Raw genomic sequence first — 20961 nt, forward strand, 5'->3', positions numbered from 1 at the left:
ATTTAATGTAATTTTACAGTAAAATACTGTTAAAATTACGGTTTTTGGAGGTGAAAAAAAAAGTCATGTATAATTTACAGTGAAAAACTGTAAATTGACACTCAGAATTCCCTGCATGACACTTCATATTTTATGTTTTTTCGTTGAAATAACTATGTTTCTTCTTAGTTTTTCCTTATCAGTTGTGTACATTAGTGTTTTATCTTACATCTAATGTTGTTAAATTAAAGTTTATTGCATTATTTCAGTATCATGTGTGTTACCATGATGGTGTTTAGTGTTTATGTGAACGACACTGTGCACCTTCTATGTATATATATTAGTATTTCCCTTCTCAGCTTTTGGAAGAGCTGATTGTGATGAGCTTTGATTCATCATGTGACTTTCTCATCACCACCTGTTTTTGGTGGTTATCAGCATTTCAATGGTTTAAAACAGATATTAGTACGTCAATGTGCTGGTTTATTAACATTACATCAGTTAATGAAATACGTTTTTTTATTGTGAATTTAAGTTAAGTCTGTAAAACCTAAAACGTTTCTACCATATTTTTAATGGTGAAGTTCTGGCAACCACAGCTGCCGGTATTTTACCGTAAATGTCACAGATTTTGTTTTTACAGTGAGGGACTCATGAACAACTATCACAACAACAACAAAAAAACAGCTGTGGATCATCCAGGTAACAGTATTAAGAATCAAGCTTATGTAAACTTTTGAACAGGGTAATTTTTATAAATTCAACTATTATTTTCTCTTGTGAACTATATGTAAATGTATTTTATGTGAAATATCTTATTCAGGTCAGTGCTAAATAAAAAATAACATGCATTTTGTATGATTCCTCTTATTTTGATAAAATAACATTTTGCAGACACTGAAAAGCCCATGTAAAATTTTGACACGAGGGTCAGTGAATGAAGATGGATTGGATGAACAGTCCCTTTAAAGGGGACATAACACACACAGTTTCTGCCAATCTCATGTTAATCTTGAGTACCTAGAGTAGTACTGCATCCATCATATCTCCAAAGAGTCTTTAGTTTTATCAGATTTATAAAAGACTTTACGCTTTACGCTTCTCCCCGAAAGCAGTCGAGCTCCTGGAGGCGTGGCGTGGGCGGAGCTAAAGTCACAAAAGTTAAAGTTTGCATAGCGATCGTCTGCAAGCGGTGACATCAATATATATATATGTAAAACGGGAACAAAAACTTTATTGCCTTAAAACAACCTCACAACCACAAAACACACTTCTTTGGTGACATTGTTGATTTTGTAGTCTAAAAACAAAAAGACAAATCCTTCTCGAGCAAGCCCTGTGCTGCACTGCCGGTGACTCCTGTAACCTGAATGAAGCACGTTGCTGGGCTGCTTTTTTTTTTTATTTTTTATTTTTTTTTTATTAAGAGTGCAAAACATACAACATACGGTGAACACAAAACACAAAAACAGCAATAGAACAGCAATGATAATAACAGCAATGAAAATAAACAGTGATGACCATCTGACAATAATAGTAGTAGTATTCAAGTAGTACTAGCATGCATAATAATAATAATAATAATAATAATAATAATAATACATACCACACCTATTCTAGCTTCTGTGTCAAGGTTGTTTTTTTTTAGTTTTTTTTTTCTTCCTTTCCAATTCACGGTAAGATTACTATATGTATATATAGTACTCTGGAGATGTAAAGATCTTGGAGGTTGGGCAGGGGGGACCAATAATCCTCTCAGCAGTCCGGTGTAGTCTCTTGATGTCTGATTTGGTAGCAGAGCCAAACCAGACAGTTATGGATGTACACAGGACGGACTCAATGATGGCCGAGTAGAACTGTTTCAGAAGCTCCTGTGGCAGGTTAAACTTCCTCAGCTGGCGAAGGAAGTACAAGCTCTGCTGGGCCTTTTTCACAATGGAGTCAATGTGATTGCCCCACTTCAGGTCCTGAGAGATGGTGGTGTCCAGGAACCTGAATGACTCCCAACCTCGCTTCTATAAGCAGACTCGTCACCGTCCTGGATGATGCTGATGATGGTAGTGTCATCTGCACATTTCAGGAGCTTGACAGAGGGGTCTTTTGCAGTGCATTAGCTGGCATACAGGGAGAAGAGCAGTGGGGAGAGCACACATGCGTCGTGGTACTCTCATGAACACGTGTCGAAGACTGACACGGAAGAGAGGAAATTGTTGAATAAAGTCATTTTTTTTAATTCACAAAGGGAGCCGTGTCTCTGACGATGCACAACCTGAATGGAGTTCTCTTTTGCGTTTTCTTGCGCTTGAACGGACAAATATACACATTGGCAATTTCAACATTCAAGAGATTTTAAAGTGCAAGAAGACAAGAATATCAACTCCATTCAGTGTTCTGTGTACAGTGCACACATAGAAGAGCGTCATTTTAGGATTAATCTGTATTGACGTGATAAAGTGTAGAATATGCAATGTTATTTTCCATTTGATTATTTTGTTTCTGTGCCTGAACACCTACAAACCCAAAAACCTAAAGCATTGTTTAATTTGTATCTTTGTTCTGTTTATTCTATTTATTTGTGCTGTTGCTTGTAATTTGTTCATTTGTTCTTATTTACCAGCTGTTCACTTGTCTTGAAAAATGTTTGAACTTTATATTTGTTAAGTTAGAAACTGGAATCGAGAATTGTAAAATTTAACTTGTATTTAAAATTTTGATATCATACAAGCTTATTTATTATAATACAAGATAACAACATTTGAACTACTGGCCCGACCAGGGCTGCATTTCCCAAAAGCACCGTAAGCTTAAGGATATCGTAGACCCATTGCCACCAATGGAGCTGCGATCAACTTATGCTTACAATGCTTTTGGCAAACACAGCCCAGGCCACAAAAATAAACAGTAATTTTTTTTAAAAGTTATGATTTTAATTATATACCCATCTATATTTATAATTATATATAGTCATCTATAATTATAAACCCTTAAGTAGGGGAATGTTTTTTTTATTTTGGTATCGTTGTAATTTTCAGGCATGAGTCATCCACTTAATGATTTTTCTTGGCAGTTATTTTTTGTCATTGTCATTTTTCTAGTGTAGTCCCAACCTGTGATTTCTAATTTATCATTTATCATGTTAGGAAATTGTTGAATAAAGTCATTTTTTTTAATTCACAAAGGGAGCTGTGTCTCTGACGATGCACAACCTGAATGGAGTTCTCTTTTGCGTTTTCTTGCACTTGAACGGACAAATATACACATTGCCAATTTGAACATTCAAGAGATTTTAAAGTGCAAGAAGACAAGAATATCAACTCCATTCAGTGTTCTGTGTACAGCGCACACATAGAAGAGCGTCATTTTAGGATTAATCTGTATTGACGTGATAAAGTGTAGAATATGCAATGTTATTTTCCATTTGATTATTTAGTTTCTGTGCCTGAACACCTACAAACCCAAAAACCTAAAGCATTGTTTAATTTGTATCTTTGTTCTATTAATTCATTTGTTCTTATTTACTGACTTTTCACTTGTCTTTAATAATGTTTGAATTTTATATTTGTTAGGCTAGAAGTTTTTGCTGTGATATATATATATATATATATACATATACATATATATATATATATTAGCTGAAAACCGTTGGGCTGCTTCATATATTTTGTGGAAACAGAGAAGGTTCAAAAGAGCAGCATTTATTTGAAAAATACATATTTGAAACATTACAAATGTCTTTACTGTTACTTCTGAACAATTTAATGTGTGCTTGCTGAATAAAAGTATTAATTTCTTAAAAATAATAATAAATAACAATCATACTGACCCCAAACTTTAGTGTCTGGAAAAGAGCTTTGAAAAGACTCTTCAAAAATTTTCCATGGAAAAAATAACAACATGTAGGTTTGGAAAGACATGAGGGTGAGTAAATGACAGAATTTTAATTTTTGGCTGAACTGTTCCTTTAAACCAGCACATGAAGAGCTCAGCCACACGTAACTGAAGCTGGTGTCTCATGCATTATTTGATCAGCTGCACATTTTTCAATCATGGCTCACAGACATTGAAATCAGCTCACAAGCACACCAATGAAATACAGAAGACAAGGCAATGAGCATGCTATGCAAATATATTATTTATCCACTGAACACGCATGTTTTCTAAAGTTGTGTTTGTGTGTGCCATAGTTGTGCATTAGGCTGGCTGCGATAGTCGGTTAAGCCGCAACACCGGTTACAGCCCTTGCCCACCGTCGTTTTAATTTGTTATTGTAATAAAAATAATTTAGTTCAGTTTGAGAACAGACAATACAATTACAAACTGAACGTGGCTGCTCAATGTAGCGTGCCGAACGACAGTCACATCACAGATCAACAGCAGGAGTCAGATTTCATTTATCACGTGAGGAGAGTGAGTCGAGCTGACCGACAAGAGTGAGGTGAGACAAGACAAAGATGGCGGAAGATTTAGTTTTGAAATGAAATGCAAAAGCGCTTGTTTGGCAATATTTTGGATTTTGAAAAGCCTGTTGACTTTTGCCATTTATCAAAGGTGATTTTGGAAGTTTTTTTTAACATTCGTTTCTTATTTATTTGGTTTATTTGGTGTTTGCTGATTTTTGCTTTATTTAAACTATGTGTAATTTGTTTATTTTATTTTACATCAAGGTGTATGCCGTGCCTCCGAGCTTTTTTATTCGTTTTGCTAATAAACGTTCTATGTTTCTTATTTAGCCTATTTGGTTCCACAGATTTTCAGTTTTTTTTATTTCAACTTTGTGTAAGTTATTTGTTATTAGCATGGTTTATTTTTCTTCGTTTTGTTAATGAAAGTTCTATGTTTAATATAAGTGAGTTCTATTTTTAGTATAACCGAGTTCGGTGAATTGACGCAGAATTGACGCCAATTCGAAAATGAAAGTAAAATGCGAACGGGCATTTTCAAGCTATTTAAAAGCAAAGGAAAGCAAGGAAAAGAGGGAAAACTCCAATGAACCCCAACCCCCAGTGATACCGTTATTACCGGTGTTGTCACACGACGATTAACCAGTGGGAAAATGTCCTCACCGTCACAACCCTATTGTGCATACAGTATGTACAGAAGTACTCACTCCTGGTGTTTTGCGTTTTCGAGCGGGTCGTCCAACTCTTCGTGTTGGTGTGTCCGTCACTCTCTCTTCATGTGTGACCTCACACACTTCCTGTTCTGCCTCTGGACTCTAAAACAAACAAACACACAAACACATCAAATTTTTCATTCTAAGGACTTTGATATATAAGTGTAAAATTTTACTTTGGAGAACTTTAATCTATGCGCATAAAGTAAAAAATAAATACAAATAAAATAAATTAAATTAAGGAATTTTCATTTGAAGGACTTTGATCTATGAGTGTATAATAAAATAAAATAAAATTAAATTAAATTAAATTAATACATTGAAGGACTTAAGCATATTTTCCAGTCTCAAATTCACACACACACACACACACACGCAGAGATGATCCGTCTGGACTCTCTCAGTGGGGATCCAGTCAGATGAGAGCGGTTACTAAGGTGAAAATACTGCTTAGCAACTGTCTCCAGCAGGTCATGATGCTGCTTTCCTGAACAAAACCAGGTCATTTCCCTGGCAACAATCCCGGCAACCATGTGCCCACTAATGTTATTTATCCACTAGTGCTATCACACACAACCATGAAACCACAACACACATTGTGCAGATCTAATTCATGAACTCTCCTGTCTCTCTCATAAATTGTTCTGTTGTAACCTTTGAAACAACATGAAGTTTAATCAGTCCCCACAGGTCAGGGGTCACCAGGGGAGTATTTCTGCAAATGAGTGTGTGTGAAATTGCCTGAATGGATGTTAATAGTCATTAAACATTAACCTCAAGTCCATTAGAGATATGAAAACCACCAATAAACATGACATGAACTCCGCTGATCTGTGTTGCATCATATTAGTCAACTGAGAATGATATCAGCCTCAATCAAGAAAGACGTGATGAACCGTCTGTGAGACATGCAATAACTAATGACAGCTAAATACCAAATATATCTGAGGAAACAGTGTGAAAACTAAAGGCATTTTTGTTTTAATGACTAAAACTGTAGTATTCATAATGTTACAAAAGATTTCTATTTCAAATCAATGCTGTTCTTTTGAACTTTCTATTCATCAAAGAATCCTGAGAAAATTTTTCAATAACTGTTTGTAAACTTTTTCAATATTTATAATATTAAGAAATGTTTCTTGAGCATAAAATCAGCATATCAGAATGACTTCTGAAGGATCATGTGACACTGAAGACTGGAGTAATGATGCTGAAAATTCAGCTTTGATCACAGAAATAAATTACACTTTAAAATATATTGAAAAACAAAACAGCTATTTTAAATTGTAATAATATTTCACAATATTACCGTTTTTAACTGTAAATTTGATCAAATAAATGCAGCCTTGATGAGCAGAAAAGACTTCATTCAAAAAAAAAATTCTTTTTAATCTTACCGATCCCAGCAATTCATAGTGACTGCACGTTTTTACTGTATTTTTGATTATATATATATTTTTGATTATTATATGTATATAGTTAGTTAATAATTCTTAACATACAATTGTTTATATACCAGTCAAAAGTTTGGGATCAGAACGATTTTTAATGTTTTTTACAGGAGTTTCTTTGTCATCAAGGCTGCATTTATTTGATCAAAAATACAGGAAACAATTTTATACTGTGAAATATTATTATGATGTAAAATAATGTTTTTCTATTTTTATTATACATTAAAATCTAATTTATTCCTGTGATCAAAGCTGAATTTTCAGCATCATTACTCCAGTCTTCAAATTAACTATCGTATGATTTTATTGCAGTCTTTCAGTGCCTTATAATAATATAGAAAAAAAACATGGTAGTAATTGTACTAATGCAATAATTAGTTGTAATTGTAGTGGGTTGGTTGTATTGTAAGAGTACAGTATAAACACATGACTCAGTACGTCAGTGTTTAACGGTATAGCAGAATATTACATCAGAACATCAGAGCGTGGAGACATTTTGTGTCTGCTTTTGTCATCTCCAGATTATTTCGGTCATCAGCGGGTTATTTTGGGCCACTGCTGTTGCCAAGCAACGAGACTGGGCCGAGAACAGGAGGAAGTTCCCTGGTTTAACGAGTCTAAACGAGTCCGAGTCATATATAAAGGCTGAAATGACTGAAGAAAATACACCTGCACACTGTCCTAATATAGACACCAAATTAAATCAATAAAAAATATATTTAAATATATATATATATAATACATATATTTTTAAAATATATAAAAATGTAATAAATTATAATATTTAGAAATAATTATTTGCTTTATCAAAAAATCGAAGTACCATAATTAAAATAATTCCACAATGTTCAACATCCAATATATAAAAAAATTGAAGGTCAGAGCCACGCATTCCACTCGTTTTAAAATCCTCATGTGAAAACCTATTATTAGCATTCACAATATATAAGAACACAAATGTGTAAACTACATAATAAAGCATATCGAGGACATACATTGAATGCTCGTGTGCTCCTGTTTTGCAGGCACAAGCATTTAAATGGGTCGATTTTCTCTGCCAAAGCAAACACTGATCTGATCACTGCCATAAATACTATATCAGCCAATAAATAACTTCAGCCGGGTTCACGGAGGACATCTGAATGAGCAGAGCAATAAAATCCACCACAAACAACACACACACATCCAAGATCTCAAACACACCTTTTGCCCTGTTCAAGATCGATTACTAAAGCTCTAGTAACTGATTCACCTGCTCAACAGACCAAAGTTGGTGCAAAGTTAATGAAAACCAGTGAAAACACTAGTTAACCAGCTCACCCCGCTAACACAAACTGTAATAAAATGCTTTTTTCAGTACACATTAACACAGAGTTTTAGGTTGTAAATAGCTCATATGAGAACTTTTGTCTAGATTTAGGTGTAAACTGATTGTTTTCACCACAAAATACACTGTTAAAAACCAATTCACCTACAATGTTACATGAAAATCTACCACTTGCCTCACCCTCACATGACTTCAGGCTGCATAAATCAGTTAGGCAAGGCTTTCTGAACACTGTAAGGCCAGCGTATACATAAACTACTGTAAAAAATGACCGTGAATTTAACGGTAAAAGACTGTAAAAATGCTACAGTAAAAACCTGTTAATTTTTTTTTACAGTGTACCATGGCTGTGTGCTGCTCCAACATCTGAAAACAGATTTATAATAACTGAACGGCCATTAAACTGTAAGAGGAGCGGAGCAGGAAAATGAAGAGTTACGGAGAGTTACTAGAGCGTTCCTACACACCCACAGTCGTAACCTCAATGACACTGCAGTGGTTCTCTTGAGATTCCTGAGGTCAGTAGGACTGTAAAATCTCTCTCTCTCTCTCTGATGGGTTCCAGGTTAATGCTCATCAGTGATTTTAATGAGTTTCACTAATCATCCATGTGGTTATTTCACCTACTGATTCCAAAGATGGGCCATTTCAGTAAAAGAGAACATTTGACTAGCACAGAGGTGAGATTTTATTAGTTTAAATGAGTTAGTTCTGTCATCACAGGGCCCCACACGGGTATAACACACACAAAAAATGCTACAATAATATCAAATTAAAGCAAAAATATTAGATTATTGCTACGCGGATGGCATACATAACTACAAATACATAACCTTAAGGTACAGCTATAATATACAAGTAAGATATCTTTGTTAATATATCTTATAAGCTTTGTGGTTTTTGTCACTTTTAGGCTAAAAATATTTTGCGCATGTATGCACGCACAGACGTAATGGACATAGGCCTGTGTTGTACATAGTCTAATTAAAGTGTAAAGCATAAAAAATCTGAATAAGAAAGAAAAAATATTGCTAATTTTAGTTAATATTGGCCCCCTTGTGGCAATTGTGAGAATGAAACACCTAGATTGCATACAGAAGCATTTGTGTTCTTGTAACGTTAGGCTACTTGTGTACTTGAGCTTTAATGCAATCTGAAACATTCATGCCATGACATTCTGGTAAAACGTACTCATCTTATTTATGCAATATGTAAATATGTATCTAATGAGATGGGAAAGCCTTTAATATATTGTCTATTATGAGGGTATTTCAGTTTTGTTATTGTTTAACAACTTCCAAACATCGTTTTGTGTTCATTAAAGGATTAGTTCACTTCCAGAATAAAAATTTCCAGATAATTTACTCTTTTTTATGTCTTTCTTTCTTCAGTCCTGAAGAAATTAAGATTTTTGAGAAAACCATTCCAGGATTTTTCTCCATATAATGGACTTCAATGGTGGCCAACGGACTAAAGGTTAAATTGCAGTTTCAGTGCAGCTTCAAAGGGCTCTACACGATCCCAGCCGAGGAATAAAGGACTTACCTAGCGAAACAATCGGTCACTTTCTTTAAAAAAAAAATCATTTACTTTTTAACCGTAAATGCACGTCTTGCACTAGCTCTGCGATGCGCGTCCACAAATTCACGCATTAAGTAATCACCTTGGAAAGATCACGCGCGGTCAGCTCTTTGTCTGTGTACTCTGGTTCAAAAAGGTAGTGTAGGGTGAAAAACTCCATCTCATTTTTGCCTCCAACTTCAAAATCGTCTGTCATCGTTGTTTTACCGTTTTTTGTAAGGGGCGTTTGACTTTCTTTGCACGTTGGCTTTGTAAACACTGGGTCGGTACTTCCGCCTACCTCACGCGTGACAATTCTAACGTGACTACGTAATGCGCAAAGATCACGCGCGGTCAGCTCTTTGTCTGTGTACTCTGGTTCAAAAAGGTAGTGTAGGGTGAAAAACTCCATCTCATTTTCGCCTCCAACTTCAAAATCGTCTGTCATCGTTGTTTTACCGTTTTTTGTAAAGGGCGTTTGACTTTCTTTGCACGTTGGCTTTGTAAACACTGGGTCGGTACTTCCGCCTACCTCACGCGTGACAATTCTAACGTGACTACGTAATGCGCAAAGTCAAGTTAGTGCAAGTGCTAGTGCATTTGTGGTTAAAAAGTATTAAAAAAATTATTTTTTTAAGAAAATGACCGATTGTTTCGCTAGATAAGACCCTTATTCCTCGGCTGGGATCGTGTCGAGCCCTTTGAAGCTGCACTGAAACTGCAGTTTGGACCTTCAGCCCGTTGGCCACCATTGAAGTCCATTATATGGAGAAAAATCCTGGAATGTTTTCCTCAAAAACCCTAATTTCTTTACAAATGAAGACAGAAAGACATTAACATCTTGGATGACATGGGGGTGATTAAATTATCAGGAAATTTATATTCTGGAAGTGAACTAATCCTTTAACACCGCGTTTATTCTACAATCGAGCGACAAGTTACGCAAAAAAGGCTCCGTTATAATCGACAAACGCTTAGTTGATTCTTTTGCAGCTTATATAGCCTACGCTATAAAATCAAGATGTGTTCATATCATAATTCATATAATATATTTATAGGCTATAAACTAAGTAAGTACACAGAAATGAAAGTATTTCGTTATATGTTGTGAATAAAGAGTATTTGTTTTCTCAATAGTTAGTTTCTTTTGAACTAGTCGTTTAGTTCATAGCCTATACTGTAAAACCATATCAACCCTGCATGCCAGTGACGCGTCAAAAGTAGAACGACGCGTCATATTCAACGAATTCGGATTAACGCATAAATAACTGGAGCGCGCTAGTTTTGTCTAGAGGCGGTAAGGAGGTGTGTTTTACTCGCAGCCTGGTTTGACCTTCTCACTTTGCTCGTGTCTGGCGGCTTCCACACGGTTCCTCCGCACGCACACACACACACACACACACACACACACACACACACACACACACACAACTTGTGACGAAACGAATGGCTCTTACCGTTTTGTTCGCCGCTGCGTCACTGTCCAGATCGAGAGGCATGATGAAACAAAAACACTACTGGCCTGATCGATGCATTTGAAATCAACGCAAATGAAACAAAAGACATTAAAATGCTGAAGGACTTTTGTGGCGATGAAACTGATCCACCTTCAGACCATCAAATCCTCCTTCTCCCTGCGAAACCAAACACAACAACGACCGTATTCATTTATTTCTGGAGTAAATAAATATATATAGATAGAGTATAGATATGTATACACTAACAGTGTATGGTTGTAGCAAATCTGATAATTTTTTCCTAAGTCTATGAAAGGCGACACATTTTGTAAAAACACAAAGAGGAAACAAGTGTCTATAATGTTTCCCTCCTTATAAAACGAGGCAATATTGTCTTATCACATCACGACAGTCAGTAAAAAAGACTTGATTTGTGTCCACAGAAGACAAACAGCAGCCAGTTTGTGGTTCAATGTGGAAAGTCTGTAACATGGCGGGCGTCTGAATCCCTGCCAGTTTGCCTTTGCGCTTTATAACGCGGCCGCGTCGCGTCCACACAGGCGTCAATTCCATGACGCACTGGAAAAATGAGCGCATTTCTCGTTTATTTATAACATCTCGTTCATTTTCACATAATCTCATTCAAAAAGCTCCGACATATCATTAGAACATCAGTAAAATGAAGAGCTTTTACTGACGAAGAGCGAAATGACTTTGCTGTCATCTTATTCACGGAAAATTGGATTTGAGGAGAAATTGGGCAGAAACGCTCGCACGCAAAGTTGCCGTAACAACACGTGAATGTAAAAGACGACGTTTCAATTTAAACCAGATTCGCTGGTCATCTGTAAAAACTGCTCTTTTTATTTGATAGCCGTGATGTGTCGAAGCCTTTCTCAACACGACCTTTACGGACTCAATATTTCTGCCAAGACTGATCTTCAAGAAATCTTTAAATAGCCTACATTTTATTGAGAATACCACTACATTGTATAATGCTTGACAGAGCATTAGTTGACAGAAATTAGTTAAAAGTAGAAATATCACGAAATTTAAGACTAAAATACAAAAACAACAGGTTTAAAATACGTTTTCGTATTTTAAAAACTACATTATGAGTTGATTCATTAATGACATCTATTTAAATGGAACTTAAGTAGGCCTATTTTTAAACACTGAACCATTAGGAAAAAGGAAATTCGGCCTGACCTCTATTTTAGATCAGGCGTTTCTGATGTTAAACAATGAGTAAGTGGAAGAAATGAAAGGCCTAATGTGGAAAATCCAGAATACACTCTTACAAAAAAAGGTTTTGCAACACCTTCAGGTTCAGCACAGAATCATCTTCTTATCAAACAAATAAATAAATAACAAATTAACTGTATTTTACTCTTTGTAGACAAAGTTTTTGATGTTACAGGTTCTTCAGATCAACATTTTTAAGCACCAGCTATACTTTCTATTTTTTTCTCCTTTACTCTAATTTTTATTTATTTATTTATTATTATTATTATTTGGTTTTGAGCATTTAAGAAGAACTCAAGGTGTTTATAAAGTTGCATGACAGTGTCATCAGAAGAAGCATGACCGGCTGAGGGTCACACAGCCAGTGAAACCCATGACACCTGACACAGGTGTGTTTAGAATGGACAGACCTTCATGAATAAACACAATAACTTCAAAAGCGCATATTTAATTACAGTTAATGATACAGTGGAGACACCATGAGCCTATAATACGCTAATATAGGTCAAGAGTCTCTAAATATATCTTTAGATATTTAAAACCCCAACAACATAAAAAAACAATGAGTATTACATATTTTGCAATACATAATAGGCCTATTTGCACAAATAATCCTGAAAGAGGCCTCACAGAATTAACATCTCAAGATCAACCAGAACAGCTTCGTCTTCCTTACAATAAAGGCTTAAATTATTTGTAACCTTCGTTTCTCGCGTAAGAGGAATAGTTACAATCTAAATTGCGATCAAGTCAAAGTTATTGATAGAGATTGCATTTAATCCTGATGATGATGATGTGTTATATGCCGGTCGACAGATTTCAGCTCGCTTCATTCACACATTCATTTCACTATCGCGAGCTTGACCTGAATTAACATGACATATGAACTCACGCGAGCGGACAGATGGAAAATGCAGCAGCTGCTGGATTTTAAAAACGCACATCTGCGCAGATCTGAATTCATCATCTTCACCACCACCACCATCCTCATCCTCATATGTCAGAGAGAATCTCGGTGTGTGTATATCTGTGTGAATTACCCGTTTCGCCATGCAGCCCCGGGCCTGAACCCTCCGGTGGTCGCGCACTGCCCGTCTTCCCTCCGCGTCTCTCCCCGTCCTGACCCTCCCCGGCACCGGCCTGCTCCGCTCCGCCGTCTCGGGCTCTCAGACGCCGCAGAGGCCCGTCAGCTGGAAGGAGTTCGCGGGGTCCTAGAGCCCGTTATATCTGTATCACCAGTGACGTCACAGGGAGATCGATTAAGCACGTGATTTTTTTCAGCCATTATATGAACTTGCTTTACCGTCTGATTAAATATATATGTGTTATGTTCTTGTTTTACTTACATTTTAGTTGCTACAGCTTGATTTTACAGCTAAAATCAGCAGTGAGGGAAGCACCTTATAAGGTCAGTTAGGGTTTCTTCAGCTAGTAATTACAAGCAATATAAGGAGGGCTACCAATAAATTGTTCAAATCAAAATAAAATATATAGTGTACCTAAATTCTTTTTTTTGTTTGATTTACATTACCAGAGAAAAATGTAAATTAATAATAATATATTGCCTAAATTTATCATTGTACATATACATTACTATATCTATATCATTGTACCTATACATTCTATATATACACGCATAGCCTACACACACACTCACTCTCTCTATATACTATACTATATACTATATTTATGTAGGCCTACTATTCATTTACTGTTTTTTTTTTTTATTAGTTTGGTATGTGCCTTTGGTTGTTTCCTGTAAGTCATTTTGTCATGTTGTCAAATTGTGTTTTTTTCAGCGATAAATAAATAAGGAATAATTGTGTTTGAAAGAAGTTAAAAACTTTAAAAAAGTATTTGATGAAAAATACAGTAAACCGTATTATTGTTAAATATTATTACAATGTAAAACAACTGTTTTCTACTTTAATATATTAGAAAAAGTTTTTACTGCTTAATATTTGTGGAAATCATTATGCTCTACCTTTCAAAAGTTTGTGGTAAGAGATACACACACACTCACATACATATACAGTGGGTACGGAAAGTATTCAGACCCCCTTACATTTTTCACTCTTTGTTATATTGCAGCCATTTGCTAAAATCATTTAAGTTAATTTTTTTTCCTCATTAATGTACACACAGCACCCCATACGTGTGTGTAATTTTTCCACATTTATCATGGTGTTCTTTAAAGTACTTTAAAGATGCTAATTGTAGTACCATTGTATACACCAAAATACCATAGTATTAACATCTGATACATCATTGTACCATGGTACCACCAAAGTTTTTTTTTTTAGGGGACCTGACCTCTGCAAAGGGCCAAACACAGAATAATATAACTGTAAGAGAGAGAGAGACAGACGAGGAATGGTGTCCTTGAGTGAATCTCAATTCCGAGTTTATTTTTCACAATTCTGATTTTTTTCTTAGAATTGTTAGAAGAAGAAAATGTGATAAGAATTTTTTTTTATTCCGTGGTGGAAACGGGCTTCTATATTAAAGAAAGAAAATCTTTAAAGAAAAAATAATAATACTCCAGTCTTTTTTTGTTTGTTTTCATAATATCATTTATTCTGAACACAACAAATCATCACTTGAAATCACATGCGTGTAAATCACGGCCTCATTTCTGCAAAATTTGCTTCTTAAAAAATATGAAAAATTTGTTTGGTGGACAGAGCGAAACACTGCAGCAACCGGCACCGTAATGATCGCCTCCACCAAACCAGCCAGCTTTCACAGAAGAGCTCTTGACCCGAAGGGCACAGGAAGTGATGTCATTAAACCTCGTGTACCACAGGTAGAATCACATGACGCAGAGGTCCAGAAACAAATGTGTCCATGAATGAATTTGGCACAAACAAAAAACACAGCAAATTTTTATAGGAGTAAATAACAAGATGAAAAACTTCAAAAAAACGAAATCAACAAGTCATTTTTGGCAGATATTTAAGATTACAATGAAATGAAGGCATCGATTTGATTCACATTCCAGCTTTGCACAAACACACGATTACAGAGGCACACAAATACACACACACCTCAAAAAAAACACACAGCAGATCAGACGTGTGTGTGCAATGTTTTGTAGGTAAGAAATGTCCGTTCACAGGAAATATTGACTACAAACAGTGCTTCTAGAAAAAAAATCAACAAAATTAACAATGGGTAAAACTCTCCAGTAATAGAAGCACAGTACATAATCCGCCTCTTTATTATAGTACCAGTTCGAAAATCTATAAAACTAAATTAATTTGATCTTAAATATACATAAATGCTGTATCAGACTTGAAAATCTGAAATCGAATATTTGAAATGACCAAAATATTTCCGCAAATGTACACCGAAAAGCTGCTAAAAATGCTGTCCGCTACTGAAAATAAATAAAAAAATGAACTGAAAATAAATTACAGTACTGAACTTGACCCTTTTCTTTAATTTAGTTCCTTTTTAAGGTCATTTATACTGCATTCGCAGCAACTGCGTCCCCGAAATCAACATGGCCACACCCACATCAAGCAAGCCACGCCCACATACCTCAGCCAGCCAGTCAACATCACGCTCGTCCTTCAATCATGCATCACTTTCTATTGCGTTCCGTTCCATTTCGTTCCCACCTCAGTCTCGTTCTCGACAGATCTGACACGTCTTTGGGTGCATCAAAAGCTTTCAAACTTGAACAAAATCAGCTACAAAATCAAACGAGCATAGCTAGTCAAATTAGCAGGTCTGCAACACAGACCCCTTAAACCTGCATCTCTATCTCAAAACAAAGAAACATTGAAAACAACAAAACGGTTTCCTTCTCAAGCAATCCACAGGAACTCAAATCCCAGACCTCTCGCTGATTGGCTGAGTCTGGGTTCAGAGGTCATTGTTTTTGTGGCGATGATGCGTTTTGCATGGTGACGCCACACCTGAAATAATGCAAAAGAAAATATTCATTTGAACATTCAAAATGAACAAAGCAACACCCCTACAGATATAATGCTGTGTAATACTCACATGGCACTGCTTGCTTCATATTTGGCTTAACCTGGAAAACAAAAATACTAAATTGTCATTTTAAAGTCAAAGACTCACTTTAACCCAGTAAAGCCTGACATATGAAATAATATTCTTAAAGATCTAATTTTCTGAAATAGAACAGTATATTAAACCTCTAGACAAAATAAAAAAAAAATTGCATGTGTTTTACGTTTTGTCATATTTGACACATCAGGTTTTTATGGCTCATATAATATGATATAGTGAGAATATGGAGCGCAAACGGAGCAAAAATATACACTTCGGTGAAGGTGCTGATATTTAAATGCCAAAAAGTAACATGAAACTCTGATAGCTTGTAATGTAAATCAATGATCTTTACAACAGTATAACAGACTACTTACATAAAATGCATATAAATATCATTTGTTACTCTATAGCTCCGTATAATATGTCTTGATGAGATGAAATTTAAATGTTTAGCTTTATGATCAAAGTGCTGTAGTTTCAAAACATATAATGCAATGCAATACAATGACGATTGAGAGATTAACAAATAAAACGTTCCTCAAAAGCCTGAAGATCTCAGAACATTTTTAACATGATTCTTATAAAAAGATATGCATGGATAATCAAGTAAACCTAAGTTGCTTCAGTCAAGTGTTCAATACTAACATCACTAACAATGTAAAAGTTATTCTTATGCTTGCTTTATAAAAATCATTAAAGATTTCAAAGCAAGAAGACACATGAACCGTGACCTGAAGATGGACTAAAATGCTTTTTTACTTGCTAGCAAAAGTATAAACTATCAGTCACGCCACAGAAGGCATGTAGCAGATGCAGCAGTTTTGAACATGTTGATCATTTAAAGGCTTTAGAAATTTGAAATATCAAATAAGATACAGTAGGCTTTATAGGGTTAATAAAGAAGATATCTTGCATGAGACGTCTGCTAACATACTGTAAAAGTTGCAATATTCAGACACAGAGATGTTGTCTGGAGGTCTCTGGGGATCCATTAATACTCTTATCTGGAATTAGTAAAGCTGCTTCAGCTCAGTACAGTAACTAATTGAGTAGATAATCTCCTAACCTTTGTTTAACCTACACAGTGTTTTTAACTGAACAGACCTACTACACTTTTAATGCAGTGTAGAACAACTGTGTATATAAAACAGCTGACTTTTGTGTCCCTCGTTATCATATCCATAAATAATGACAAAAAGTAACACCTTAAAACATTAACACTTTAAAAATACAGTAATTTTTTTCTTTATGTATTTAATGTTCCCGACTGTGATTGCTGAGATTTTGACGTCAATAATATATATATACATTTTTTTAATATATATATAAATAATTACTTTTATTCATCAAGGATGCATTAAATTGATCAAAATTGATATTTATAATCTTACAAAATATTCCTATATCAAATGAATGCTGTTCTTTAAACCTTCTATTTTTTTTTTAAAGAATCCTGAAAATAAAGTGTCATGTCATCCTCAAAACTATTAAGCAGCATAACTGTTTTCAACATTGATGATAATCAGTAATGTTTCTTGAGCAGCAAATCAGCATATTAGCATGATTTCTGAAGGATCATGTGACACTGAAGACTGGAGTAATGATGCTGAAAATTCAGCTTTGCATCACAGGAATAAATTACATTTTAAAATATATTCAAGTAGAAAACAGTTATTTTAAATTGTAATAATATTTCACATTATTACTAATTTTACTGTATTTTTAGTCAAATAAATGCAGCCTTGGTGAGCAGTAGAGACATTTTTAAAAACATTAAAAATCTTGAATGGTATGTGTGTGTATAAAATAACAACTGATAATTGAAAAATGGATATTCACAGAAATATCAAGTTTAAAGTCTCTATTAATTTAGCTTGAGATGCTCCAATACAATTTTGTAACTTTTTTTTTTTGTCTTGAGACATTTATTTCAAATTAATGCTTTCAAAATGAAATGAGCCTGCTGATGCAAGACACCGTAAGTATAAGTCATTAGGACATTTTACCAGAGGCCTGTTTTAAGTGCTGCTCTCCAGAAAATATTCACTCAGGAAATGATTCCAGCTACAGCAATTTTGAGCAAACTTCTGCTCAGAGTCTAATTTGACTGATGGCGTCTGAAACTAGCAGAGAAAGGCCATCAGAAGCAGACCAATAAAACATGAGCGGCGGAGCTGGATGGAGAGATGAATGAACACAACAAAGAAAGAGAAAGAACGAGTGCTATAATGAAGGTGTTTCCTAGTATGGGTTCGGCTCATAAAGGTTCAGTGCGCAGGACCCCTCTGACCCTACTGGAAGTGGTTAAAAAAACATCCAGCACCCCTCCACACACTCGTAAACACTAACGAGTAATTAAGCATTAACGAGCCCCCTCAGACAGCGCAGACACACGTCAGACACACACACACACACACACACACACACACACGCCCCGTAAAACATTATGAGCTTTTGTTGTGTGCAGAGAGGATTAATCTCATGAAATCATTGATGTTCATGTAACCTGAGCGACTGAAAGAGGTCTGCATTCAGGAGCACAGATGCATTCTGGGTAATGTAGTTCCGATGTAGAGTAATACCTCTGTCTTTGCCATTCTGCAGCAGTGTAAATTTTTTTGTCTAGAGACAATTTAAGTGTTGTTATTGTTTACTTAAACTTAAATTATTACAACTAAAAACTATTGTTTTAATATTTATTCTTTAATATTTTAGTTAATAATTTAATACAAATTGTTTTCATTCATTTAAATAAAGCTGAAATAAATAGTAATAGTAAAATAATAATAGTAATTAGATTAAATGAACATTAGAAATGTTGCCTTCGCAACTAACTGAAATAAAATAAGTTTAATTTAGAAATACTAAAATTACGAAAACTGAAAAACAAAATTGCTAAAATATAAATATTAAACAAAAAATAATTAAAAATACAAAAGCACCTAACAAATTTACTTAAATGTAAACTAAAGTAGAAATGAAAACTGAAAATATAAAAATTAAAGCAAATATTATTAAATATTATAATAGCATATAAATAATACAAAATTAATCATATCAGTGTTATTTTAGTATAATTGAGATACTATCATGGTTTTTATTACGGTAATATTTTCAACTTTTTTTTTATTTTTCTGCTTTATTTTAATTTTAGTTAAAGTTTTAGTAATTTTGTTGTATGTTGTTTTAATTTTTAATATGTCTATATATTTTATATACATTTTTATTTCAGTTTTAATTATTTTAATAAATCAAGTTAAACTAAATAAGAATGAGAAATGTTTGTTTGGCATTTAGCAGAAATAAAATAATTTTAAAATATATTTTATGTCAGTTTAAAGCTTATTTTATTTCAAGTAAAAACATTTTTTAATGCTTTCACATTTATTTAACTATAATAACCCTGATTCATATACCAAGATATTTACATCTCTATATTCAAATGTTACCATGGCACTACAATGTCCAAAATAATTTTTTTGTGTGTGTGTGTGTTTACTTTTAAGAAGTTTTGCTAGTTTATTATTAATATAGTCCAATTGACAAGGATTATTTGTCTATTTCAAGTAACAGGTGACCTGAAATTCTCACATCATTTCTCTTTCACAGCTGTGAGAACACAACAGAGGTGTAAAGAGTACCTAAAAACCATATTTGAGTAAAAGTACAGATACCTTACAGTGAACATTACTCCACTACACGTTACAAGTCACCAATTCCAAAACAACTTGAGTAAAAGTCTTGGAGTATCTGATTTTAACAGTACTTAAGTATTTTACTTATACTAAATAACACAACTACCCACAATGCATCATGATCGTACCCGAGTTGAGCTCTTTGACCAGTGAAGACATGGTGTTTGTGATGGAGTCTGCTGCCACCAGGAGATCATTTCGCAGGTTTCTGCGAGGTCCTGTAGGAGCCAAACACAAAGAATGTCCAAATTATGACAGTGTTTTGTAGGTTTATTGAGTTCATAAAGGCTAAAAACTTGATAAAATCATTGAATTGTTACACCAACTAACATGTATGAAGTGACATATTTCGAAATATTTTGTCTGTCCACAACAAAATAACACCAAAATAACATATTTGATGTTTAATATACAGACTAACTATTTCAGACTAATGAGATGTCAAAATGGGCGGGGCTACCCAGTTCAATCCCCCAACAATCTGAATCATGTGGCCCACAAAAATTCTTGTTGCTCATCAGAAAAAAACCCCGCAATAGTCTCTGTATTTTGTTGTAAATGAAGATGTTACCCTGAGCAAATGCTTCCTGAACATCTCCACCCACTCCAGCTAGAGAGTCCTGGGGCCCGTGGGTGGGGGTGTGGCCTGCGTGTGAGGGGGTGGAGCCTGAGGAAGGAGAGCGAATGGGCATCGGCACAGAACGAGGGGAGGTGTGGCTAGGGGAGGAGCCAGCGGCTTGAGCCTGAAGAGAGAGAATAAATTCATATTTTACAAGATACACCTGCTAAACGTTTCTCCCTGCGCTTAAAACTACTGACAGATTTCACTACGTGTTTGCATGTAAACAGCTATTTACATAAAGAGAGAATTCTCTCTGCGAAACTAAAGCCAAACTCATGAAATAAGGGAGACTGAGAGAAAAATACAGCTAATGGCAAAGATCATTTAAATTATCTAATTATTTAAAATAATTTCTGAAAACAAAACAAGACACCTGTTAATGAAAAATATGTGCTGCTACTAGGGCTGTCAATTTTTTTTTCGAATTTCGAATATTCGTCTAATTTAAAATAAAAATCCACATTTGAATGCAAAAACGTTGCATTCGAA

The 20961-nt window shown here is 34.8% G+C and overlaps 2 protein-coding genes and 1 long non-coding RNA gene across 4 annotated transcripts in view; all 3 read right to left on the bottom strand.

The window, feature by feature from the left end:
• Window positions 1-13313, bottom strand: part of LOC107719369 (DNA (cytosine-5)-methyltransferase 3A-like) — a 50329-nt gene extending 37016 nt beyond the window's left edge. The window contains exons 1-3 of one of the 2 annotated variants that reach the window (XM_016526775.1): window positions 13173-13313; window positions 10888-11064; window positions 5087-5194 (exon numbers count right to left, since the gene is read on the bottom strand). In XM_016526775.1, the coding sequence (XP_016382261.1) occupies window positions 5087-5194; window positions 10888-10929 (150 nt within the window). In that variant the 5' untranslated portion in view covers window positions 10930-11064; window positions 13173-13313. The remainder of the gene's footprint in view (window positions 1-5086; window positions 5195-10887; window positions 11065-13172) is intronic. The other variant, XM_016526776.1, reaches the window with a different exon arrangement.
• Window positions 13314-14679: 1366 nt separating this feature from the next.
• LOC107719431 (uncharacterized) lies at window positions 14680-18763 on the bottom strand. Its single transcript, XR_001637514.1, has 3 exons — window positions 18738-18763; window positions 16144-16174; window positions 14680-16055 (listed from the first exon to the last, which is right to left on the bottom strand). It is a non-coding gene; the product is annotated as an uncharacterized LOC107719431 (long non-coding RNA).
• Window positions 18764-19747: 984 nt separating this feature from the next.
• LOC107719401 (dystrobrevin beta-like) overlaps window positions 19748-20961 on the bottom strand; it is a 29056-nt gene continuing 27842 nt past the window's right edge. Inside the window, exons 18-20 of the mRNA XM_016526814.1 lie at window positions 20422-20593; window positions 19979-20068; window positions 19748-19764 (exon numbers count right to left, since the gene is read on the bottom strand). Of these exons, the coding sequence (XP_016382300.1) occupies window positions 19748-19764; window positions 19979-20068; window positions 20422-20593 (279 nt within the window). The remainder of the gene's footprint in view (window positions 19765-19978; window positions 20069-20421; window positions 20594-20961) is intronic.

The sequence above is a fragment of the Sinocyclocheilus rhinocerous genome, unplaced genomic scaffold, assembly GCF_001515625.1.
Source record: "Sinocyclocheilus rhinocerous isolate Xijiao unplaced genomic scaffold, SAMN03320098_v1.1 scaffold303, whole genome shotgun sequence".
In the NCBI taxonomy this organism is placed as follows: Eukaryota; Metazoa; Chordata; class Actinopteri; order Cypriniformes; family Cyprinidae; genus Sinocyclocheilus; species Sinocyclocheilus rhinocerous.